General features: G+C 41.3%; 1 protein-coding gene across 1 annotated transcript in view; it reads left to right on the top strand.

The window, feature by feature from the left end:
- The window catches only part of Tek (TEK receptor tyrosine kinase), a 73,136-nt gene that overhangs the window by 7,709 nt on the left and 39,099 nt on the right, over positions 1 to 26,328 (top strand). The window contains 6 exon segments of the mRNA XM_035438672.1: positions 7,937 to 8,047; positions 8,450 to 8,602; positions 12,801 to 12,932; positions 13,371 to 13,511; positions 16,302 to 16,430; positions 19,200 to 19,351. Coding sequence (XP_035294563.1) covers positions 7,937 to 8,047; positions 8,450 to 8,602; positions 12,801 to 12,932; positions 13,371 to 13,511; positions 16,302 to 16,430; positions 19,200 to 19,351 — 818 coding nt within the window.

Below are 26,328 nucleotides of genomic sequence, written 5' to 3'. Positions count from 1 at the left end.
TCAGTGGTTGAATACCCAGGCTCCATTTAGAAAATACCAGAATATGGAAGGAGAATTTTGAGAACCTCCTCTAAACAAAATGAAACAAAACAAAGAGCAAAACAGCAACAACAACAATAAAAACAGATTCTGCCCCTTTATCTTGCTTCGTGTGGTGTGTATCATGAAGACATTCTACCAAAACTCAAGTCTTAGTGCAATGGCATTTGGAATAGATGATGTGCAAACATTACTCAGTGATGTGCTCTGAGGCCCCTGGACCTGGACAGGCAGGTAGATAAATGTCTGATGGATTTGATTTATCTGATGGATTCGATGCTGTGTTCTGTGAAGGAGGCACAGATTTCATGTGATGACCTTGCCTTGATCTCGAAGGAGTGATCTGGCTCCTTACCCATCAGCCAACTTCTTTGAATGGCTGACACCACAAATAAAGACATCCCATTTTTGTAGCCTAAGCATAGGGCTCAACAGTGGCCATTTCATAAAATGATGACATTGTGAGCACTTCAAAGGGTTTAATTTTTATGTGCATGGGTGTTATGCCCACATGTATGTCTGTGCACCACCTGTGTTCCTGGTGCCTGCAGAAGCTGGAAGAGGGTGGTAGAGTCACTGGAACTAGAGTTAGAGACAGTTGGGAGCCACCATGTCGGTGCAGGGATTGAACGCAGGTCCTCTGCTAAAACAAGTGTTCTTAACCACTGATCCATGTTTCCATACTACCCAGGGATCTAATTTTCAACGATAAAGCTGATGTAGGTGAGTTGAGTAGCATGCTTTGATGTAAGAGTCTGCAGGGCTTTTATGTTTTTATTTTACTACTTTTCTTTTAGCTTTGACTGTGTGTGTGTGTGTGTGTGTGTGTGTGTGTGTGTGTGTGTGTGTGTGTGTGTGTGTGTGTGTGTGTGACCACGGCATGGGTGTTAAGATCAGAGGGCATCATTGTGAAGTTGCTGCACTCTCTCCACATTTATCTGGTGGTGGTCAGGGATCAAACTTAGGTGATTTGATTGACAGCAAGTGCCTTTACCTGCTGTGCCACTTTGCTGGCTCTAGCACGACTTTTTACATCCTAAAAGGTATTTACAAGCCACTTGTGGCTCTTTTTAAATGGAGACATTGGCTCAGGATTTTGCTGAGCTAGCCCTGAGATTCTGTGTTTGTATCAAAGGGCCCAGAGACAAGTTGCCTACTCTACCCCTGACTGTATCCTGGGTAGTGAGAATGTAGAATCAGTCCCTCTCTGACATCCACCCAAAATCATCTCTTTGAATTTGCAGTAAGTAAAAACATTTGGAGGTGGCAAGCTCAATTTAAGGTCAAAAGTGATAAAAATCTCTATTCCTCACAAACAAAGGACTTTCTTAGCAAAACTATACTGTTCACCTTTAAATGACATCAGGTCAAGTGGGAAAAGCACACGACAGACATTCCCAGGAATGCAGTTCTCCACTGAGGGAACAGAGGTTGAACAAAGGGATATGAGGTGTGCCAAAGCTATCATGGCTGATGGTCAGCTCTGTTATTTTTCACATGTCATTTGGGTTTGATTTGTGTAAAGCGTTGTGTCGTTTTTTGCTGAGTTTCCACATTCCTAAAGAAGATGATCTGAGATTTGTGCCCCATTCGTTTAGAGTATGAAGTGTCAACATTCCCTATTGGGGCTGTCTTGAGGTCACCGTTGATGAAATGTAAATGTTTGGAGTTAAAAACCATCACTAATGAGCTGCCTAGATGAAGAGCCTGGGTCACAGAAGTAAAGGATATTTTAAATTTAGTTAAATGAGGCAAGGCAGGTTTGGATGATGAGCAACAGTAAGATGGGGTAGCTTTTACACTTATACCCCCCAAATTTGAATTCTTTCTCTACCATTCGCCAGTTGTACAGCTTGAAACAAGCTAGTTGACTTCAGTTGGTCTTATTTGTCATTATCTGTGAAATGGGTATAACAACACCTACCCTACACAGTTGTTAGATTTTGAATATATATATTTCTGAGCACTGGCTTTAGAAGTACAAGGTCTCTCCTTAAAGCCTCAGGAAGGAACAAGAGCAAAGAATGGAGGCCTGAGAGTTGAAGGCAGCCAGGTGGTCTGAGCATAGGAGCCCTGGATCAGGACAAGTTAGTCTAAGTTGAAATCATAGATTTTCCCTATTTGAAAATTAGGGAGGATAAAAATTATTTTTAAATTTTTCTGAAAATCAAATGAGTCACTTAGAGGTTAGTAACCCTATCTGGTTCACAGTAAAGGGTCATCACTATTATAGTATACTAGAGTAGTATTTTAGTGAGTTTTTTTTTTCTTTTTGGTGTTTTGTTTTGAGTCAATGTCCGGCTCTGTAGCCCTGGCTGCTACAAACTCTTGGCAATTTTCCTGCTTCTGCCTCCCAAATATTGAGATTAGAAGCAAGAACCACCACACCCAGCTCTAGTGGGGGTAGTTTTCCAACTCAGAATTTAAGGGTGTATACTAGTTGTGGAGGCACACACAAAGTAGACAAAGAAGTGACACATTTTCTTACTATTTGGACAGTAAGAACATCTGAGACTGGTGACTTGGTCTGCCTTTCCTGTTGGTCATTCAGTGAGGGAAATACATTACAGAGAGTGATATGGACTATGATATCAGGAAACTTTTCAAAGCTATGTCTTTATGCTGTGGCCACTATTAGCTCCATAGTAAAAGATCTTGGGAGGGCCAGGGTGTTGGCTTTTTGGGGAAAGGTGCTGATTTTCTGTAACTACAGGACTTGAACTGGAATTCTGGAATTGCTGGAATTCTTGTGGGGGAAAAAAAGTAATGCTTACAACCCCAGAGCTGGGGAGGCAGAGCCCATAGGAATCCTGAGGATGGCTAATTAGCTAGCCTAGCCTAATGGTTAAGCTCCAGGTGAACCAAAGACCACGTCTCAATAAAAATAAAAGATGTACTCCTGAGGGACAGTTCCAGATTAACCCACACCTGTGTGTGCATACATGCCAGAACACATATGCACACATGTGCACCTACACACACACACACACACACACACACACACACACACACATACACACATACACACACTCACAGGCACACGCACACGCACACGCACACGCACAAACACACACATAACATGGGAACTCACATGCATATCCAGGAACAAAGCATGACAAGGACACAGCAGGAATATATTCCTCCTTGTTGCTTACTCATACAACTGGGGAGGGGGAGTAGAAAATCCATTTGAGATGTGCCAAACACAGCTTAAATTGGCTTGCACAACCCAACAATTCAGCTTTTTTTTTTTTTTAAATCAATGGAATCTAAAACAACCAACAGCAGATTGCTCTGACTTCAGTGGAGATTTCATTTTGGAGTAGTGAGTTATAGATAAAGTTTGTAAGAGTTTTAGAACCAAAGGTCTATTTTAGAATGAACCAGGAGAAGAAATGGAAATTTTTTCCCCTAGTTTCACTTGAGAACTAACTTTACAATAGAACACTGAACTGCCCAATCATGGTGATAAAGCGGATAGGCAGGAGCCATCTGTATCTAGATAACATGAACACATTAAGAGTATGCATCAAATTCATTCCTCTTTTTGAGACAGGCTCTTATGTAACCCAGGCTGGCCTCTGGCTTGGTTTGTATACAGCAAAGTATATACCTTTGGACTTCTGCTCCACTTCCCAAGTATTGAGATTACAAGCATACACTACCATGCCTGGTTCATGCAATGCTGGGGGTTGAACCCAGAACTCTGTGCATGTTATGCAAACACTCTACTGAAGGGCTCCCAGCCTCAGGCCACATTCATGTTTCTTCCTATAATTATTTTAGAGTTTAGCATATATTGGAGACTATTTCCAGAAGACTTCCCTGCTTGACATTCCTCTGGCAACATTACAAATGTTTCCATCTAAATTAGTCTTTTCCAAATGCATAATGAGGGCTACTAAGACCCCATTAATACATGGAGTTCATCATTCTTGTATTCAGTTGTTTTCACTGCTAGCGAGTGCTGGACCTAGAAGAGTAAACACCAGCCTGATTGCAAGGCCTGACTGCAACTACCTGCCAGTGCTGTCTTTCAAGATAAATGTGGTTCTGCTCTTCTGGAGCCTCATGGGAACAGCAGGGGACATATACTGTGAGCAAGGCTGTGACAAGGAAAGAGTTACCATGAGGCCACCGAAACTGAGTTCTAGGATATGTAAGGCCCCTGTAGGCATCTAAATACAGAACTGATGAATAGATAGGAGCAGAGGAGGTGTAAGGGAAAGGAGTTGAGAGAAGGGATAGAATCTATGTCTCAGGCCAGAGTGATCAGAGTAGGGATGCCAGCAAGTGGATAGTAAGCTTCGGGGGACGAGTGTGGTCCTGAGTCTGTATTTCAACTCTCACACTACCATTGACAACCCAAACTGAGCTCAGCACTTTTCATCCAGGAGAAACCCCTTTGCTTACAACTTGCACTCTCATCTGCCTTTTCCTGTTGTGAACAAATTAAGTGTGTTCATAGCTTTCCCATCCAAGTGATATTATGCATGTCACCTACCAGTATAGGGCTCGGCAATCCCATTTATAAAAGAAGTAGTTGGCCTTCAAAGTCTTATGGACTTAATATAGAACCTGTGTACTCCCTAATCAAAACAAACAAACAAACAAACAAACAAACACTCTTGGCTTCTTGGAATCCTTGTGATCTTCAGCCAGGTTACTTAAACTCTCTGCACCCAGTCTCATTTATAAAATGGGAATAATTACAGTGCTTATGTCACGGGGATATTATGAAAAATTAATTGTTGTAATGTGTTCAGAACAGTGCTTGGTTCACAGCACTGTTAAATTGTGCTTAATGTTAGGATCCAGGCAATTACAAGGCTTTGATAAATGCACACTGAATATATAACAAGCTCATGTACCATAGGAAGCCTGAAGTTGAGCATGCAACTTGCCTCCTTTGCTAGTACTTGGCAAAGACTGACCAGCTTAGAGACATTCATGGGGATGGACAGCCACAGCCCTTTGGTGTGAAGGTGCCCCTAAGAAAACAGGGAGCTATGAGACCAAGTCTGAAATAATAAAAAGCCACAGAGCAGGGGGGAAAAGCTACATTGGAGTCGAGCCTACTGAGGAATCTGAGTTCCTTTCCGAATACAATGCCCAGGGAGAAGTCCCACGCTCAACTAAACAATCTCCACACAAAGGGGAGAAAATATAAACAAACTGCAGAGAAAGCCACAAAGATGAAATGACCAGGAAAGTTCTCACAACAGCCTCTCACAGTCAGCAAGAACTTTGTGTGTTAGGGTGGCCAAATTGTCAACATGAGAAGGAATGCTCTAAAGCCTCCCCTATATACCTATGTCCCCTGTCCCTGCCTGCCTTCTCTGCACAGTGATCCATTTTAGTTCCTGCCACCCGTGTTATAAATTCATTGCAGCAGTGATGACATCTGCTGATATTTGGCAAGGACACCATGAGCTCCCTGAGGGTTAGTTTCTACTGTTTCATATCCATAACAACCTTCATGGTTGATTTTATTTCTGAATTATAGATGAGAAAGCTGCAGAGGGGAAATTACTTGATGAGTTCCAGAGGATGGATTCAAACACAAGGCCATCTGTTTCCAATGCCCATTCTGCTTTCTCATCTATACCTTGCTCCTTCCATGTTTGTCCCAGGCATCAAGTGCACTGAAGGTATTCACTTTCCTGACCATACAGGAGGGACCTGGCAGGAGTTTTTCTTCAGTTAGCAGCCACTACACATACCCCAAATAATCTGACCACCAAAGAAGTCTCAGTGTGGTTCAAAGGCACCTCCTGCCTTTACAAGTTATCTGTCTAAGCTAGAGATACGCAGAACACTTAACAGGTTCTCTCAAACCAGCCCCATGCAAGAGATACAGGCAAAACAAGAATTCAGATACTAACTCTACATTTCAAGGTCCCTAGCAGAGCCTCTCTGATTTCAAGACTTGGTCCTGGACAGAAATTCTATAGGCATTTTGTGATTTTTGCCATCAAGGGCAGGGCATTTTGTTACTGGCTTCTGATTTGGGTGTATTCTGACCAGAATACTCTCTCATTTATGGAAGTGTGTTTTGGGACATTTATATAATTGGGGGTAAGGTTCCACAAGTTTCTGAAATCTTTTCATAGTAATCTTCAAATCATCTGTATTTTTACTTGGTAGTTGTTGGTGCTTAGAGACTTGTCAGTTTCTTCCTTTTACTGTTAGTTGCAGCACAAATAATAAAAACCCAGAGGCAGATAGATACTGGGGTTAAAGACAAAGATCAGAGAAACAAAGCAGCCTGCCACTAGAGAGTTCTCACCTCTACCAATGCTCGGACCAAAGGGGTGATCTTCAGATTGCATCCTTAGACTGCTCTGCTCTCCACCAATCCTCAGACTCCACTGAGCTCCTGATTCCTCCCCGCTTTATCTTCCACTCTAGTGCTGGGATTAAAGGTGTATGCCATCACTGCCTGACCTCTATGGCTAACTACTATGGCTTGCTTTGCCCTCTGATCTTCAGGCAAGCTTTATTTGTTAGATGATAAACAAAATACCACAATAGGTAGTGTTTTGTCTCATGGGATTTGAAGGACTGTGAAGGAGATTTCTTAATAAGATTTTGCTAGATGGCTCCCTATCACTACAAAAAAGACTGTCTAGATCCCTAAACATTTTCAGCATTAAAAATATTTTTCCAATGTAAGTACTGAAAAGTTAGTTTCTTTTAATTAGTTTACTACTTACTTTTTTATTGCTTTATTTTCAAGATGAAGTGTCCATTTAGTTTCACATATAATCTATTAAAAGAGTGCCAGGTATGTATGTATGCATTTTTAATGCATCAGGGCCCCCTTATCTTTTTACATGTATTTAATATGTCTTCTGTCACTTTATTCTGTTTTTTTTTTGTGTGCCATGATTTCCTTTTCTTGACCTGTTCTCTGTTTAGTCCTCTGTTGATTTCCACCATCTCTTGCCCTTTAAGAAGGTTGTATGTGTTGCTTGTCTCCTCTTAGTGTCAGTCTTTCTGTTTTACACATTGATTTAAGATAAACTACTTAAAGATAATCCTCCATCTTACTCCATGGAATGTTGGTCTCTGCAGACTATGGCATACATTAAAGGAATTAGGACATTTGCTTTTGGAAGAATGTGAGACATTTTCACATCTTCTCAGTAAGCCAAGCAACAGAGGCAATGTTGTATTCCAAGGTTGGCACAGAGGCAGGAGCTTGCAGTAACTGATGGCACTGTAAGTCAAATACAGAATCCTTCCTCAGTGCTGGCCAGTTCCATAACAGAGTCAGCTTATACATGTCAATTGAAGAGTAGAGGGTGAGACAGTAGTGTCTGTCCTTGTCTTTCCTCTTTAATATTTCAGCCTTAATATCATAAACAAGTGCAGCATTATACTCATTCCACTTTGTCTGGAGTGCTCTAGAGCAGTAATTACCACCACATCAAAAGAGCAAAGGAAAAATGAGTAGGCGAATGTTACTGTCTTTTATACATTGAGGAAACTCATATCCCATTAGAACCCTTTTGTACTTTGAGTGAACATCATAGAGATTGGGGAAAGGTAGCAGATTAATAGTTAATATAGTTAATATCAGGATACAGTGTAATAGCAGATGTCAATCATCATGATGCCTTCTTTTCTTCAGTCATTTGCATGATAAAATTGTCATATGTATATTGTGTATATACATTTATATTTTACAAAGGAAATGAACATTCCTTTCATTAGATTCTTTAACAGGCTCATATAGTTTGTTATCCACTTTTGCATCAGAAAGGCCAAGTAATGCTTGCATGTGCTGGCTCCCATCCTCTGGACTTTGGTTTTTTATTAGCTATAGAGGAAAATGTGTGAACTCACTTTTGTAGTTTGTACTTATTTATTCATTGTCTTTCTCTTTTAAAAGCTTCCTTCCTACCTGCTACTTTAACTATGACTGTGGACAGGGGAGATAATGTGAACATATCTTTCAGAAAGGTGTTAATTAAAGAAGAAGATGCAGTAATTTATAAAAATGGTAAGTCTGTTTCATCCCCTTCCATCACTGTGGTGTGAGACACTGGATAGCACCTAACACTTTAGATATTGTCATGTTGCAATTTCAATGGTAATTGTCCAAAAAGCTGCTATTATTCAAGCTAGCCAGATTTTGCCTATAACAGAAGCCCTCTTAGACAATGTGATTGGTTATTTAATTGAGCAAATGGAGGTAGGGCTTCAGATATCCATGTACCTACATGCATACACATATAAGCTGTGGGTGCATTCAGTAAAAGATGGCTGTGACATAATAAGTAGAGTTTCAGATCCACCGGGTAAGATGTGAGGTTGTCTGACTGTGAGGTTATTTGCTTATAAGGACAAACATATAGGAGTGTTTGAGCACAACCTGTTTTCCTCCACTTTTCTCCGTTACCAGGTTCCTTCATCCATTCAGTGCCCCGGCATGAAGTCCCTGATATTTTAGAAGTGCACCTGCCACATGCTCAGCCCCAGGATGCTGGTGTGTACTCGGCCAGGTACATAGGAGGAAACCTGTTCACCTCAGCCTTCACCAGGCTGATAGTCCGGAGTAAGTGACGGAGAGGCCACCATTCTATACTGTTGTAATTTTTAGGATTTGTAGTTGCAAGTTATGGAAACTGGTAGTGCTACATAAGTAAACTGGAGGGAGAGTGTGGCAGGATACCAAGGACTCTGGGGAATTTGACACAGAGACTAACAAGCAAGTTGCAGAAAAGATAGATTCTAGGGAAGGTGTGGGGTTCAGAGATAGTGGGGTTGGGCTAAGCTTTTAATCTAGGAGTTTGCTGCTACCACAGTTCAGGTCCACGATGCTTTGCCTCTGGGTTTTATATTCTCAGTAGAAAGATTTAGCTTGGCTAAATACATAGATGTTTACTGGCCTGAAACAGGAAGCCACATGCAAGGGTAATAAAACACAAGTCCAAGTAGTATTGCAGGACCATTCCCATTAGAAAGGGGAGTTGCAGTGATGAGTGGTCTCACTGGGTAGGAGGATATGATTGTTACAGACAGATGATCTGGGTCATCTGGGCTCCTAGGTAACATTGTTTCCTTCAAGTCCCATGTCTGTTAGATCATTTAACTCTCTAATGTGATCCTTGTTTTTAGATTTGAAAACTGCAAGAGATAGAACTAGGAGAAACTTCCCTCTTCACTGTAATTTAATCATCAAGTATAATCACCAAGGTGGAAGGAGCCAGTACCAGTAATTTTTGTGAGAAATTGATTTATAGAAAGTAAGAGACTAGCCTTGAATTCCCTTCAGCCATGCCAAGTGATTTGTGCTATTAATCACTCAGGCCTTTGGGCCTAAGTCTCTGTCATTCCTCTGATAATGGAGCTCTCTAATTCACAAGGATAATCTATTTTTCTTTGCTTTGTGTTCATTCATTCAATCATTCATTCAAGTGTATTGATAAATGTATTGAAAAGCATTGTGTTGGTGTTAAAGACAGTATAACACAATAAATCTCTATCCTTTGGGTAATTCCCAGTCAGAGCAGGTATGCACATTATTAGATAAGTTGGCATTACAATATAATGGTAGAAGTATGAAATGTGTGGCTCACCTAGTTTATGCCCCATGCCAAGACACCTCAAGAGATAAAATGAAGTAAGGTATTTTATAGTCAGGATTATTTAAACTTGACTCAAGAGAAATTTGTTCATGTTCCCAGAACTCACTTCTTGTGTAGTGCTCATGTAAATCGATCTTTAAAAGTACAAGACAGGATGTTAGTAAATCTGTAGGATTAAGCTTTTGATGGCTAGCTTTACAGTTACTTCTTCTTCAGCTCTTTGCCAATTCCCCTTTACTCTGCTACACAGGAGAGCCTTGATGGTAAAGGGCCAGTTTACATTCTTTTTAAAGATACTTCTTGTCTGACATAATGCTATATACTCAAGGACTCAGAATCTGGGACAAGTGGCTATGTTGTCTTGGATCAGGCATTAGACTGGTGCATGTCTGTATGTGAGTGGCAAAGCCAGAAGGGCTTTCCTACTCTTTACTCTCACTTGAACACATGGTTTCTGGCACTAGTGAGTGGGCACCATCAGCACCAAGAAAGTCTCCAGAAGATATCACCTGGGAATCCTACAGTTTAACTCTGTTCTGATTCTGCCTGTAGATAGTGTCAGATCCCACAGGCAAGGGCTCCTGACACAACATTGCCCTTACTTTGCTTGCAAGTTGAAAACCACAGGTCATGCCCAACACTTCTGGCTGAATAGCTATAAATTAAGGTTCCTCAAGCTTCTCTTCTTTGTTTTGGTGAATTGCTAGGCCATCTCCCAGAACTCAGGGAAATAATTCAAGTTTATTATAGAGAATACTAGAGAGGATTCAGATTAATGGCCACAGGGCAGAGATAACACAGGTCAGGGTGCATGGATGGGGAGGTAGCACTTGCATGCACTCTCCAGGAACCTTCTAATCCAGAAGCTCTCTCAATTTTGTTCAAATACCAGCCAACCTTCAGCCCTTAACCCTTCCTGGAGATTACAGGTGGGACTAGGCCTAATTCTCCATTCACACCTTGGTGTTTCTGATGACCCTAATCATAATGTTATTTAAGGGCCCCTTCACCACCGTAATTAGCACACAAAAGTCATCTCATTAGAATACAGGAGGCGTTCACCACTTTGAAGGTTTTAGAAACAGGATACCAAGAACCAAGCACAGGAACCAGATTTTTATTTCTTAATATATTAAGAAATAAATCTGGAAAATGTTTTGAAATCTTTGCTTTTTTTTTCTTTTTTGGTAAGACAGGATCTCATGGGAGTTTCCTAGTTCAGACTCCCAAGTGATAGGCTCTCAGACCTGAGCCACCATGTCTAGTTTACAGATTTTTGTAAATGTCAAAAACATGAAGAGAGATTAGAATTTGAAGCTGATCTGGATTTTTCTCATAAAGCAAAAGATTCTATTTTCATCTCCATACTGTTTCCTGGTTGGAACACATCACATGCCTATGTGTTAATATATTTAATGAAACTGCTTGAGAAGTACTGCTAGTGTCTGGAATCATTCAAAGGAAGTTTCAGCAGGGCTATAATCACCCTAGCACCCTACTTAACAATAATTCCCCAGTGTGGACTAACTTGGTGTTTAGCGAAGGAAGCTGGAAGCATGTTTTCATTTCCCATAGCCACGAGGCATCTCCTCTGTGTGAGCTAAAGTATACAAACAGATGGGGTTTTAACATTCTGTCTTAGAAATCCCGCTGATGATATTTATAGATGTCTGTACAAATTTTCTCCTTGACAAAAGATTTCTTACAACATGAGGTTCCCCCCCCTTTGTCATGAATATATGGTTTCTTGAATATAGAATCACAAAGCTTAAAAGAAAAGCTAAGTCATGCAAGTGAATATTATTTGATTAGCAACAAACTCTTAACTTCTCCATCCTAAAAGATCAGCCCTGTTATCCTTTGGAGTTAGTCTTTCCTCCCTCCTGGGATTGGGGATGAGGCTGGGCTACGTCTACAGGCAGACACCGAGCTGGAGAACAGTTTCCTGCGAGAGGAGCCTGCTCCACTTACATCATCAGATGTTATGTTTAGCATGTGTAGGTGCCAGGTAGCCTAGCTCTCACTATTTGTGCCAAGTTCTTTCTCCTATTGTACGCCAAGGAACATGACTGTGAGCTTTCAGACATCTTGTAGTTTTATCTATTAAGTGGAAGGCTGTGAGAAATGGTGTGTGTTGATAGTCTTTCTGATTATTTTAGAGAAAGTACTGATAGCCAGGAGTTCTTGCCAAAGAAGTTTGGAGGTTACATCAGCTGCAGGCATGTATCCAAGCGCTGTGAGACTAGTGCCTGGGGACAATGACACTAGTTCCCTACAGATGAAAAGTGAAACGAGAGAGATTTTCAACCACAAAGGGCCATTCCCACACTCCTGAGTTTTCTGTATATTTGAAGTTATTCTTGAGTTTAATTAACAAATCTAAAATCACAGAGAATTGGAAGTAACCAGTAAGGATGAATCTAGGCAGTGTTTTACCACCTAGAGCTGAATTTTGCCTGTCTTGGTATTTTGCTTCACTCATTTCTGACATACCTTCCAGCTGAAATAGTGTATGCAACTGGCCATTTCTTCTCTTTGGACTTAACTCTCCTTCACCTACTCAATGTAGAGTCAAAGGGCAGGCTTGCTGGATGTAACTTCCTGGCACAAGGGTTTTCCATTCCAGTGCTGTGGGTCTGAGGCTTAGATTTCTGTCAGGTTCCTCAATGTTTGAGGTGCCATTGATCTGTATTGAAAATGCTTTGATTTTGGACCATACCATGAGCATGCTGAAGTCTCTTCCCTCACAGGGCCTCTATCTGGAACACATCTCTAGCCTCATCTTCCTTGCTGCTTTTGTGGTCCTGCACATCCAATTCACAGCCCACTCTCAATAGAAAGCCTTCCTTTATGCCCCCTTTCTATTGGCAAGGCAGGATTTGTGAACTAGTATATAAGGAACTAGTGTCATTGTCCCTAAGCGCTAGTCTCACAGTGTTGGTTACATGCCTGCAGCGGTGTAACCTCCTTGTCTCCACTTCTGTCATTATTTACTGTTTAATTCTCTCTCCCCACATTACACTCTTTGCATTGAGAGAGCAGAGACTATATTTTCTCTTCATTCCCCATCGCCCACTAAAAAGACCGTCATGTATTAGTTGTTCAATAACAGTTTGTTGAAGGAATATGCTTTACATCCCACCTCCATGTTTTTCTTGACAAAAGGATGTGAAGCTCAGAAGTGGGGGCCCGACTGTAACCGTCTCTGTACTACATGCATGAACAATGGTGTCTGCCATGAAGATACCGGGGAGTGCATTTGCCCTCCTGGGTTTATGGGGAGGACGTGTGAAAAAGGTAAGTGAATATACTTGATGACTAAATCATAGCCTGAAAGAGCCAACATTACTGAATGGAGTTTTAAATCTGGACATAGATGAGAAGGAGGCTAAATGGCTTTTCTTAGGTCTATGGCACCTTCCTTCTTTGTGTGGATTAAATACTTTTTCTAAAGGATATTTATTATAGACCACTGGGAAGTTATATCAAAACACAATCTGTGATGCTACAAAATGAAGGATCATAGCCCGTGAAACTGAGTGGTGGCCACCAGCCCCCGTTTGAGAGACAGTTTTGTTTTCTGTGAGGTGGATCAGGATGGCAGGCTTGTTCCTGCCTCACCAGCACCCAGACTAGAATTTCCCTCTCTAGGAGAAACTTTAAGAGTATAGTCTAGCATTTAAGGGGTTGCAATTTGATTTCTGAATCAGCCTTTTGTGTCTTTTCCTCCCACAGCTTGTGAGCCACACACATTTGGCAGGACTTGTAAAGAAAGGTGTAGTGGACCAGAGGGATGCAAGTCTTACGTGTTCTGTCTCCCAGACCCCTATGGGTGTTCCTGTGCCACAGGCTGGAGGGGGCTGCAGTGCAGTGAAGGTATGCACCACTTACACTGGGAACAGAGGAGACTGCAGCTGGTGTATGGAGGCCATGCAGTTGGTTGACATTGCTGAGTAGGATGGATCAGATCGCTTGGTCACTTACTTATTGCTGGATACAGGGATTGAAATCACAGGTGTTTTCAAGAAAAAGACATTATATTGGATACTAAGATTCTGGACCCAGGAGTAGGTGTTTCTCCTGCATGTCACCTACGGATTCTGTTAAGACACATATTCTAACTTTTGTGGTTCTGGTTTGGGGCTTGAGGGTTGGCATTTATATCAGATCTCTAGGCAATTATGTTGCTGCTGGGTTTTAAACCGTGCTTTGAATAGAAAAATTAAGGAAGATTTTATTTGCCTTGTACCATAAAAATCAGGCTTTAGGACAGATCCAGATAAGATTTAAAACATTTTGTAACCTGAAGAATAAAACCCAGAGACAGATATTGGGGTTCAAACTGAAAACCAGAGAAGCAAAGCGGTCAAATTCACCAGAGAGCTCTTACCTCTACCAAGGCTAGGGAGATCCTCACGTAAAGTGGCTGGAGACTAATTGCCTTAAGACAATGCTGAGTGCCCTGCTCCTATCTTATATACCTCTCTGGTGCTGGGATTAAAGGCATGAGCTCTGTTTCTCTTTTAGATTGATTCACTCTCATGTATCCTTGAACTCACAGAGATCCATCTGCCTCTGTCTCCTCAGTCCTGGGATTAAAGGTGTGTGCCACCACTGCCCCGCTCCTATGGCTGTGGCTAGCTTTTCATATTACCATAGCCACTGCCAAGTTTATTAACAAATCCATTATTTCAGACTTCCCTTTGTGTGTATGAGAACCCTTGAGATCTATGCTCACCAAATTTGAACTATACAATATTATATATCTGCCTGCACTTGCAGCACTACACCTCTAAGAAGGTACTTAAACAGCACAACTGAAACTTTGCACCCTTGACTAACATCTCCCCATGTCCCCCACTAATCCTTGGAAACCACTGTCCCATGCTTCTGTTTTCTCTAGATTCCATCCACAAGAGAGAGCATAAAATATCTGTCCTTTTCTTTCTGGTTTATTCAGCTTAGGTAATATGCTCTAGATGCATCCATGCCATCAAAAATAGTCACAGAATTTCCTTCCTTTATGAGACTTCCTCTCTCTCTCATAGGTATGCTCTCTCTCTCTCTCTCTCTCTCTCTCTCTCTCTCTCTCTCTCTCTCTCTCTCTCTCTCTCTCTCCCCCTCTCTCTCTCTCTTATCCAGGTGTAGAATTTCTGTATCATATGGTAATTGTTTCCATCCCTTTTTTTTCTTTTCTTCAGGTTGAACATCTTTGGGTACGGCTTTAATTTGATGTTTTCTTCTTTTATCTTTACTCTGTTTCCGAGTTCACATAGTGTGTCTTGCAGTTTAGATACAGAAGTTGTCTTGGTTTTTTTCTATTGCTGTTAAAAAATACCCCAAGAAAAACAACTTAAAAAATAGAGTTTGTTCTGGTTTATAATTCAAGAGTGCATCCCATGTGGTGGGGACATCAAGGTAGCAGGAGCTTGCATCAGCAGGTCACACAGCATCTATAGTCAGAAAGTCATGATGCCTTTGCCCAGCTCACCTACTCCTTTTTATGTGGCCTAGGATCCCAGCTCCTAGGATGGGGCCACCCACAACTGGCAGGTCTTTGTCCATCAAGTGTCTTTATCAACAATTGCCTCACAGGCATGCCTAGAATTGCTCATCTCCCAGTTGTTCTAGATTTCAAGTTGACAGTTGAAATTAATAATCACTGAAGTTTTCCCATTGTAGATTTTTTGGGGGTGGGGTATTTTTTATATTTCTCTGCTGAGATTTCTCATTGTTGTACATGTACTTTCTTTAGCACCACTGAACATAATTATTTATATTCATTTTTAAAATCTTGTCTTCTCTTTCTAATATTAGATCCTTGCAATTAGTTGCTATTTGAGTTTTTCTTTTCTTTTTAAATTGAACACAATTCTCTATTGCTTCTTATGTTGAGTAACTTGAAATTTTACCATGAACACCTAATATTACATTGTGGAGATGCTGGGGTATGACACGTCCCTTAAAGGAATGCTCACTTTGTTTTGTTTTATTTTAGTAGGCAACTAACTTGGTAGGACCCAAGCTACAGGATGTGACTCTTAGTTATCAGGTCAAACTCTATTAAGTTCTTTCATATTTATCTGGGCTTCTCTCCATATGGACCATGTGTTGTTCAAGGGTTAGTCAAAGATCTGAGTTTTCTTTTCAACTCACTGTTTCTGATTTCCCTTCTCTCTTCAGCTACTGATTTCTCCAGTTCTCTCCTCCAATTTGTCAAGCCAATGAGACAACAGAGTATGCGTGTGTGTGTGTGTGTGTGTGTGTGTGTGTGTGTGTGTGTGTGTATTATCCTCTCACATGGTGTCAGTTGTACCCAATACTTAAGCAAAAAGCTGAAAAATGAGAAGCACACCATTCCTATCTTCCAAATTTCAATTCCCCTTTATAAGTCCCTTGGTTTCCTCTGCCCCACATACCTTCTCCATTGATTTCAAGTAATCATTTTCTATTGTATTTGGAAGTGTGTCCTAGTAGGAAATTACTGAATTCTCTAGAAGCAAAACTGCTTAGCTTTTAAATCTCAGTAAACCTCAAAAATGACTACTACTGTATATAAATCAGCAAAAATGATAGTGTGGAAGGAAACCAAAACTAGCCATTTAGAGCTGTAGTTTTTCTTCCTTCCATTATACTAACACTGGTTTATGGCATCTTTGTTTCCAGCATGCCCACCTGGCTACTATGGACCAGACTGTAAGCTCAGGTGCCGTTGTACCAATGCAGAGAGGTGTGATCGGTTCCAAGGATGCCTCTGCTCTCAAGGATGGCAAGGGCTGCAGTGTGAGAAAGAAGGTAAAGCAAGGTAACACTGTGGTCAGGGTCATATTCAGCTTGTCTGAGGAGAGCCCAACTGGCATAATTCTTCTCTATTGCTGTGATAAGGCACCATGACCAAGACATGTTATAAAAGAAGGAGTTTAATTTAGCTTATGGTTCCAGAGGGCTAGAGTCTCTCATGGCAGAGTGAAGGCATGGCTGTTGATAGTTGGAGTAGCAATGGAGAGCTCAACCTTGATCCACAAGCAGTAGGCAGAGATAGACAGAGAGAGACAGAGACAGAGAGAGACACACAGAGACAGGGATAGAGAGACAGAGAGAGAGCAAGCAAGAAACGGAGTACACACTGAGGATGGCCCAGAGGCTTTTAAAACTTCAAAATCATCACCAGTGGCACATCTCCAACAAGGCCATATTGCCTAATCCCTCTGAAGTAATTCCACCAACTGGGACTAATTATTTAAACATCTGAGACCGTGGGCGTCATTCTCATTCAAACCACCACAGGCTCCTCATTCTCCCTTGGTTTCTCTCTACTCTGAATAAACCAAATACTTGCTGAGATCTTCAGCAGCCTCTTCTGATCCCTTCTGGAGGACCAGACTTGTCCTGTGTCTGAATAACGGGGAACAATTACTACTTGGAAGGATGAAGGAGATGCTTCACTCATTTACTAAGGCTTTTTTGAGGTGCACCCACACTGTGTGTCTGAGCGTTCCATTTCCTTTTCCTGCTCACGTAAGTGCAGCTATCCCCATTCATTGACAGTGTGCAGACTGTGGCTGCTCCTGTGCTCCTTGGCAAGTTTTGACTTACCCTAGAGAACCTAGCTTATACAACTGAAAATGTTTGTTCTCTTTATAGGAAAGTTTGCTAATTCATGCCCAAATGTAATTTTTTAATATTTGAAGAAACATTCGTTTGTGGATTGTCAAAAATTAGAAATGAGGGGCTGGAGAAATGGCTCAGCAGGTAAGAGCACTGGCTGCTCTTCCAGAGGACCCAAGTTCAGTTCCCAGCATCCACCTGGTGGCTCATAACCATCTGTAACTTGAGTTCCAGGGAACCTAATGTCTTCTTTTGACCTCAACAGGCATAGACATATGTGCAGGCAAAACACGCATACACATAAAAGCATAAGAAGTATAAAACATGTAACATACTTTACTAGTGTAAATGTGATTTAGAAAAAAATTACATTGTCAATTCAATCTTTGCTTAGAATAAGGCAGCTAGTTGGCTTGGCTTTTTGTCCTTATGACAAAATACATGAGAAAGTCAGCGAGTTTGCCCACAGGTGAGGTCACATGGTATAACAGGAAGCCAGAGGGATTCAAGGACCAGACTTCTTCTTTTTATGCTAATCTACTTTTGAGTGAACTAACTGTGCTCCTGTAAGAACTCAGGGCATGACCCCAGTGACCTAGTTGTTGAGGGCATGACCCCAGTGACCTAGTTGTTGAGGGCATGACCCCAGTGACCTGGTTGTTGAGGGCATGACCCCAGTGACCTGGTTGTTGAGGGAATGGCTCCAGTGACCTGGTTGTTGAGGACATGATGACCCCAGTGACTGGTTGTTGAGACCATGACCTCAGTGACCTGGTTGTCTTGCATAGAGGTTTCACCTAGGAAAGCTTCCACCACCTCAAAACACTGCACACTGAAGGTCAATGACACCTAGCTTTTATGGACATCATGAAACCAAAATTCAATGATGTTATCCATCTCTATATTTAATTAGGATAGAGTTTTTTCTATCAAAGACTCTGTACTTCAATTAAAAATTAATTAATTCTCCATGGTACAGGTAGTAGGCACATGGAGTCCTGATACCATTGCTTTTGTTAATACCAGGGAATTGTTTTCCTCATTCAGTATCGGTAGCACCATTTTTTATTTGACTGGCTAGAGACTGCTCTGGGGGCATTAATCTCATGTGGCTTTTGTGATGCAATTGTGCATAATTTAAGTCATTCCATTCTTATTATTGACATGTCACTTACAGACCTCCAAATCAATGAAAGAGCCCTCATACTTCTCCAAGAGGCTCTTTCCTGAGTCGAGGGTTTATTTATTTATTATTTATTAATGTATAATTTGAAAAGTAAGATGGGGGCTGAAAGATACTTCTGTGGGAGTGTGTGGCTATGATGACCATTTTAAATTGAGACTTTCCCCTTCCTTCTAAGTCCACTGAGGGAGCACAGCCCCATGGAATAAGAAGTGCACCCTGGCTTCAGGATGACCTGAGCTTGAGTCTAGGTTTTGAGGTTCAGTCCCTTCTATGAAGTGAAGATGACAAAAGTATCTCCAAGTTTACTGTGCAATGATAAAACAAGATAGTTATAAAGCTCCCAAATAGAGCAGGTCTTTGTTTCTTTCCCTGTTGCTGTGACAAAATATTCTGACAAAGGCAACTTAAAAGAAAGAGGTTTTATTTTGGCTCAAAGTTTGAGGTATGTCCCCATGGTGGTGGGGTAGTCAAGGTAGCAGGAGTTGAAAAAGATGGCTGCATTGAACCCAGAGTCAAGATGTGGGGAATGACAAATGGTAGTACTTGGTTTGTTTTCTCCATCTCAAGATCCCTAACAGGGATTGTTCTACTCTTTCTGCCTCGGCCTATTCAAGATAATCTCCTGCAGACATGCTCATAGACCCATTTCCCAGGTGACTGTAAACCTTGTCAAGAATAACTGTGGTGAGTGGTTGCTAGAGTAGCAATTACATTACTTTGAAGATTAGACAACATGGTTCTAATATTTCTTTTCATTTTTTTAAATGTAGGCAGGCCAAGGATGACTCCACAGATTGAGGATTTGCCAGATCACATAGAAGTAAACAGTGGAAAATTTAACCCCATCTGCAAAGCCTCTGGCTGGCCACTACCTACCAATGAAGAAATGACCCTGGTGAAGCCAGATGGGACAGTGCTTCAAGTAAGAGCCATTCTTCAGTGTGCCTGCTTGGTTTTGACACAGCAACCTGTCTCTGAAAGCTGGATTTCACTCTGGGGCTTAGCCCCTCCCTGGTTGGTGTGTTGACAACTGTGATAAAGTGCCATGTTCCTGGGGAGTGTAGAACTGACTCACAGCAATCGCTCTTAACTTATGTATGGGCAATGCTGCAGTGCCAGGTTGGGAATTTGCCATCACATTGGGGTTGTTGAATCTGAGTGTTAAGGATAGCCCCTGTCCTACAAAATCATCCGACTGTACGTACAGGTCAGGCCATGCAAAGGCCCTGTGGTCGCATTATCTCCATGTTCCTAAATCCTATATCAAGAAGAGCAATGTGGCCTAAGGCCACACAGGGATATTGAAACCCATGAATCAGTAACATTCCTGTGATACCATGACACAAATTTTGTTATAGTATTAAGGCCTGAGCCTAGGAATGGTCTCTATCAATGCTATTTGCCCATCCCAGACACTAGGATTTTTTTAATTGAAAATAATTTTTTTCACACAGTGTATTCTGATCATGATTTCCCCTCCATTATCCCCTTCCATATCCTCTCCACCTCCCTACCCATCCAACTCCATTCTTTCTTTCTTCCTATGTCCTTAGAAAACAAATGGGCCAACAAACAAACAAACAAACAAACAAACAAACCAAAATAAAACGAAGCAAACAGGGAAAAAACAAAGAAAAACCATGAGAAACACATACACCCCCCCACACACATGTACCCACGTAAAACATGTAAAAACACAAAATCAGAAACCACAATAGACAAACAACGGACAAGTAAGGTTAAAAACAGCAACATAAAAGCATTATGACCAAAACTTTTCCAAAAAATATCATTAAGTTCAATTTGTCTTGGCCTTCTACTGTTGGTCCTGAGGCATCCCTTAAGTGTGGTTTGTATATTCAGTGAGACTCCATTGGAGAAAATGACTTTTCCTTTGAAAGTGGTTGTCTATTGGAGATAGCTTCTAGTTTAGGGATGGGAAATTCCCCTCTCAGCATTGGGACCCCATCTGTCTTGGACCTGTGCATGTCCTGTACATGCTGTCCCAGTATCTGTGAGTTCATATGTGCATTGGTCCTGTTGTGTCTGGAAGATAGTTGTTTACTTGGTGTCTTCTACTTGATCTTACAAACCTTTTGCCTTCTCTTCCACATAGCTTCCTGGGCCATGAGGTGAGGGTGTTAATGAAGACATTGCATTTAGAACTGAGTGTTCCAAGGTTTCTCACTCTCTGCACATTGTCCAGTTGTGACTCTCTGTATTAGTTCCCATCTGCAATAGGAGGATCTGATGTTGGTTGAGTGAGACACTGATTTACGGGTGTAACAGAATGTTGTGAGGAGTCATTTTATTGCTAGCAGAACAGTGGTATTTGGTTTTGCCCCATCTAGTCCTACTGCCTCTCTTGCTCTCTTTTTCTCACAGTCCTCTCTCTCTCTCTCTCTCTCTCTCTCTCTCTCTCTCTCTCACTTTCCCTCCCTCCCTCTGTGTCCTCTCTCTCTTGCTTCCTCTCTCACTGTCTCTCTCTCTGTGGATGGATATCCATCTCAAGCCTATCTTAGGTTCATGGCCACCTGAACAGTGTTTGGTGTGGGTTTCATCTCATGGAGTGGGTCTTAAATACAATCAGATAGTGATTAGTTGACTCTCCCTCTATTGTGTCAGCATCTCATGCAGATAAGTCACCATTGTAGATTGCAGGGCTTGTAGCTGGGTTGATGGTTACCTTTCTTTTCTGGTAGTGTGCAGAGTATCTTCCAGTACATGAACATTCATCAATAGGGGTGAAGGCTCTAGGTAGGTACCAGCTTGACTTCTTGGTGTTCAGTGAGTAACATAGGTATTGTCTTCATCAACTGGACCTTACCATCAGCTTGTGGAGAGCAACATATAGCCATAGCAATAGTCTGGGTTGTTTGAGAGGTTTCCATGAGACTTCTTTGTCCAACAACTTGATTAGGTGTAACCTAATCCTGACACGGGAGGTTTCACTTGGTGACAAGAGATATCTAGTTGGGCCTTTGTCTCTCCCACTATTTGGAGATTCCATCCAAAGTTTTTTCTTGCATGTATCTGTTTTAACAATATTCTACTGTAGTAGGTCACTATATGATCCCTAAAATGACCTTTACCTCTCCTTCTTATTTAATCCTCCAATTCCAATCCCTACCCATCTTTCCATAACCATATATGCTATTTCCCCCACATTAGGGGTTTCTTACCTCCCTTCTAGTCCCTTACTCTATAACCAATATCTGTGGTTATATGGATTATAGCCTTCTTGTGGAAGACTTACTAGCTAGCATTCACATATAAAAGAATACATACCACATTTGCCTTTTGGGGTCTGGGTTATCTTACTCAGGATGATTTTTTTTCTATCTCCATCCATTTACTTGTGAATTTCATTTTCTTTTTTATCAGCTGAGTAATATTCATTGTGTAAATGCCCTGCATTTTCTTCATTTGTTCTTCTGTAAAGGGGCATATAGGATATTTTCACTGTAATTTAGCCCAGGGTGGTCTTGGACTTACAGAGATCCATCTGCCTCTGTCTCCTGAGTCCTAGGATTAAAGGTTCATGCCACCACTGCTTTGTGTTTATGGCTAACTAGTGTGGCTAGCTTTTCATTCTGATCCCCAGACAAGCTTTATTAAATCCTAAACAATATATCATCACAGCATGGTGTCTTAAATGACTTCTGTATCTGAATTTGTATCTCTTTTCCTAGCTCCGGGGATTATTCTGTTATAATTCTTTTGAAAATGTTTTCTATGCCTTTAGAATGAGATTCTTGTTTTATGTCTATAACCCAGGGAGCTGGCCTTTTCAGAATGTATTGGAATTCCTGGTTTTACCTTCTTACTAATTTATCTTTGTCCTTGTTTACTTGTTACAGTTCTTCTTCCTTCAATTTGAGATATTCTGTCCACTCCTTGTGCCAGGCCATTTATGAGACTTTCCACAGAGTTTTTTTATTTGACTATGATTTTATTTCCAGCATTTTAGAGCATTTCCTATCTCTTTGTTTGAATTCCTCTTTCATACCAATCATCAACAATTCATTCAATCAACTATTTCAACAACTGTTGGTTTATGTCTTTGAATGTATTTATAATCATTATTTTGAGTTCTATATCTGGGATTTTATAGCTTACTCTCACTTGATGGCAATTGTTGGAGGGTTGGTGATGTGTTTTGGAGAAGTTACATTGTCTTAATTTTCATGTTTCTTATGTTACTATGTTATAATTTACACATTTGTCTTATTTTGTTGTTTGGCTTATTTTTTTAAGCAGCTGTATTTTTTCACTTTAGACCAAGTGGTATTTAGATGTCATAGAAGTGAGGTATAGAAAATAGCTCTTTGGGGTGTTTGGTTTAAACTCAAGACTGTTCCCTAAGTAGGTTACTAACTGTGAGAAAAACCACAGCTCCTGGTTAATTCCACTACATTAACGTTGTACTAGTCAATTCACAATAGCTGCCCTTTTACTTCAATAACTGTTGGAGGATACACAACCAAGATTAACATTAGTATATTTGAATTTCAGTTAATAATAACAAGAGTGGGATGATGGGTAAAAGATAAGGAGAAGTCAACTAGATTGACTTTGAAAAGAAAAGATAATCAAGATGGTAAGGCAGCTAGGAGGGGAAAGATATTGTCAGGACCTACAGAGTTTTCACACTGCTAAAGCTATGGAAAGTTGTAATTAAGAAGTAAAAGGAATAGAGGATAAGAATGAGACAAAGAGGAACAATCATAGGAATAAGGAGGGAGTGGCTCATGAGGTGTTTTTGAAGGGAATAATGAAGAATGTCAAAGAGTATGGAGAAACATACTGTGTGGAGAAACAAAAACAGTCCTGAAACTTAAATGAGCAATAAACAAACAGAAGCACAACCAGTATGTGCCATATGTACAAGAGTGGAGAGTAAATAAGGGAAAATAAGAAACAAAAAGAATGTGTCCAGAGTGAATTGTTGGCATAGCTGCCCTGAGTGGAAAGATGAGGTTCTCCAATTCTTCTGGTTCTCGCAGGTTCCAGGCAGTACTGTGAGTGGGAGGAGCAAGGGGGACTGGGAAGGAGGTTGTAGGTCCCTTCCTGCTAGTTCTTCCGTCCCCCTGCAGGTCTCTTCTGGTGCTGCAAGTCAATATGTGAGAAGCAGCTTCCGCAGCTTTCTCCTGGGCAGTAGACGGGGCTTCTAGTTGAACTCTGATGTTTAGCTTTCTCGTTTGCTTTCCTTCAGGGATGCCCCCAGCTTCAGGAAGTTCACCAGCAAACCTCACCTCTTGCAGACAGAGGGCTTACTGTATACACTGTTGTCTTCCCCTAAGTTTCAATGACGGTGCTCCCTCTTCACCATCTTTTCCAGAAGTCCTAACACAGAACGGTCCCATTGACCATTTTGTTACTTTTTTTTTTTCAGCTTTGTTATAGATCTCCCTCTGTCTTCTTTGCTGTCTAATTTTTTTTAGCTAAGTGGCATGTTATGGTTCCTTCTTATTTTCAGTTTGTCTATCATAGAGTTTTACTTTGTGGCTACAATGAGGCTTCACAATATTTTATTGTATGAGCATCCATTTTCAAATGTTATCAACTTAACATTGTTTATTAATATAAGAAAAGCAATAGGGAGAGAAAAGCCACTTCTGTACAGGTATACATATGTTGGCTGATAGTTTGGACTTGTTTCACAGGGCTTACATCTGGGCAAGGCCGATGATGCTTTTCCCGGTACCTCCAGCAGCCCACGTGGCACTCTCCAGTGGTTTGAACGCTAGAAAGCATGAAGGAAGTTTCCAGTTCAGTGTTGGTCTGTTCACTCTGTGTCTTATAAATAAGCTGTGTGGCGTCTTCATAGTATGACCTGATCCCTCCAGTTCTGGTTGGCATCCAGGAAGATTGACAAGAGCTGTGTTGTCTGGGAGTCTCTAGTGCCTCCAAGACCCACTCCTGTGACAGTGTCTCATACTTGGCACTGAGACCTAAGTTAATCCTAAGTTAATACTCTGCTGTTTCCAGGGGCAGCAGTGTTCAGGCATGCAGGGCAACTTCTTTCAGTTGTGTTTGAATTTGTGTGTGTGTGTGTGTGTGTGTGTGTGTGTGTGTGTGTGTGTGTATGTGTTTCAATAAAACAACATTTCCTATATGGATTTTTTTTATATTCCCTTTATTCCTAGTTAACTTTCTCCCTCCCTGAAGCCTCATTTCTCTAATTCTCCAAACTCCCTTCCTGCTTCAATCTTACCACTTAGTAGTTTTCCTCTTTCTTTTCCTTTTTCCTGTGTTCTACTAACTCCATCCTCTTCTTAGTTTCCCAGCTTCCATACAGTCTCCATGTAAAGCAAACAGAACTAAAGATTTGAAGCTAAGACTCACATATTACAGAGAACATGTGGGGTTTGTCCTTCTGGCTTGGGTTACCAAAGGATTCTCCATGGTTTCAGGCTTCACTGTGGAGGCCCTAATATTTTATATAATGACTTGGCATCTACATCTCTCTTTTTTTCTTCTTAGTGCATAGTCTATGTTGTGATTCCTTGGTTGGGAGAGAAGTAGATTAGTCTGTTTTGTAGACATCAATTCTGCAATGCTGGTTCACCCTGGGAGCCCAGAGCCATCTAAAACCTGTACATCGTAGGGGTGGGACCAAGGCACACTTTGCTGTGGGATATCTGCTGCTAAGGTGCACTCATAGACCATTGCAACCAGTCAGAATTAATACTGGACAAGAGAGAACTCCAAATAACTGGAGCCATGGATCCCCCACCTGACAACCTGTATAAACTTGAGAGCTTCATTTACAGCCAGTAGCCTGAGGACAGGCCCCATGTTTGGTTTCCAAGCCACAATTCTGTTCTCACTTTCTTATTCTGTCTCCAATGGGAGGACTATTACTGTGTAATGTGTTGACCAATGTCAAGGGAGGGATGGTGAAGGAAGTCCCTTGGCTACTCGGGTAGATGCTCAGTTGGACCAGCATCTAATTGCACAACTCCAAGCATTGGTACAGTGTTGAGGATTTGTTTGATGCTCATACTCTGGCTGTAAATGATGCAAATGAAACATAAGTCTGTTTCACCAGACTATATACAATCCTCCTTAGTGCCAAGTCTGGGAGCTCTGTTCTTAAGCACCGGTCTCAGGATATGGGTATTTGGAATCCACCTAGTGCCTGGTCTCACTGTTTAGCACTGAGCGCCAAGGCAAGGTCCTATACTCAGTTAACTTCCCTGCTCGTCAGTAGATGGAATCTTGCTCCTTGTTATGGCCCAGAGGTTGGGTGATAGAGACAGTTCTTGATGAACACAGGTCCAACAATTTAGTTTATAGAGTACATACTGGCCAAGAGGGACAGAGGCCAAGAGGCTCTTCTTGACACTGGGTTTCACTGTGATGTACCTGGCACTAGCTCATCTAAGACTTGGACTTAATTCCTCCACCCAAGTGGGAGGAATCTCTTTCCATACTATGCTGTTTGGAGTTGGGTGACCTCCTAGTAAGTTTACTCTCTACCTTTCACAGTATACCTTTTTATATTTTCATGCTAAAACCATTAGTTTCTCTCATCTGACACCCTCAGCTCCCGTAAAGGTAATTTGGTGAGTAAATAGATCTTTGGGTTTATTGCACTGTGAAGAGACCATTGCTGGAACATCTAATTCAGCTGTTTTCTTGGTGTTCTACCCAGAACTTTTTAAGATTGCCTGCCTCATGTTTACACAATAGTGAACTGGATGGGTAAGTGAGGGAGTGAGGAATAGAGACCCATGTGTCTTCAGATCCATGTGTCTTTTCCCATTGCTCCATATCCAACAGCTCCTCAAATATGCAGGAAGCTACTTTGTCCTTCCATCCTGCCATCTCTGTACTAGACCAGAGAAGAAAAAAATTGCTACCCAGAGCAGTTTTAAAAGACTTAAACTTGCT

This window comes from Cricetulus griseus, chromosome 2, assembly GCF_003668045.3.
Source record: "Cricetulus griseus strain 17A/GY chromosome 2, alternate assembly CriGri-PICRH-1.0, whole genome shotgun sequence".
NCBI classification, from domain to species: Eukaryota; Metazoa; Chordata; class Mammalia; order Rodentia; family Cricetidae; genus Cricetulus; species Cricetulus griseus.
The sequence above is the reverse complement of the archived record's forward strand: the minus strand, read 5'-3'. Positions and strand labels throughout refer to the sequence as shown.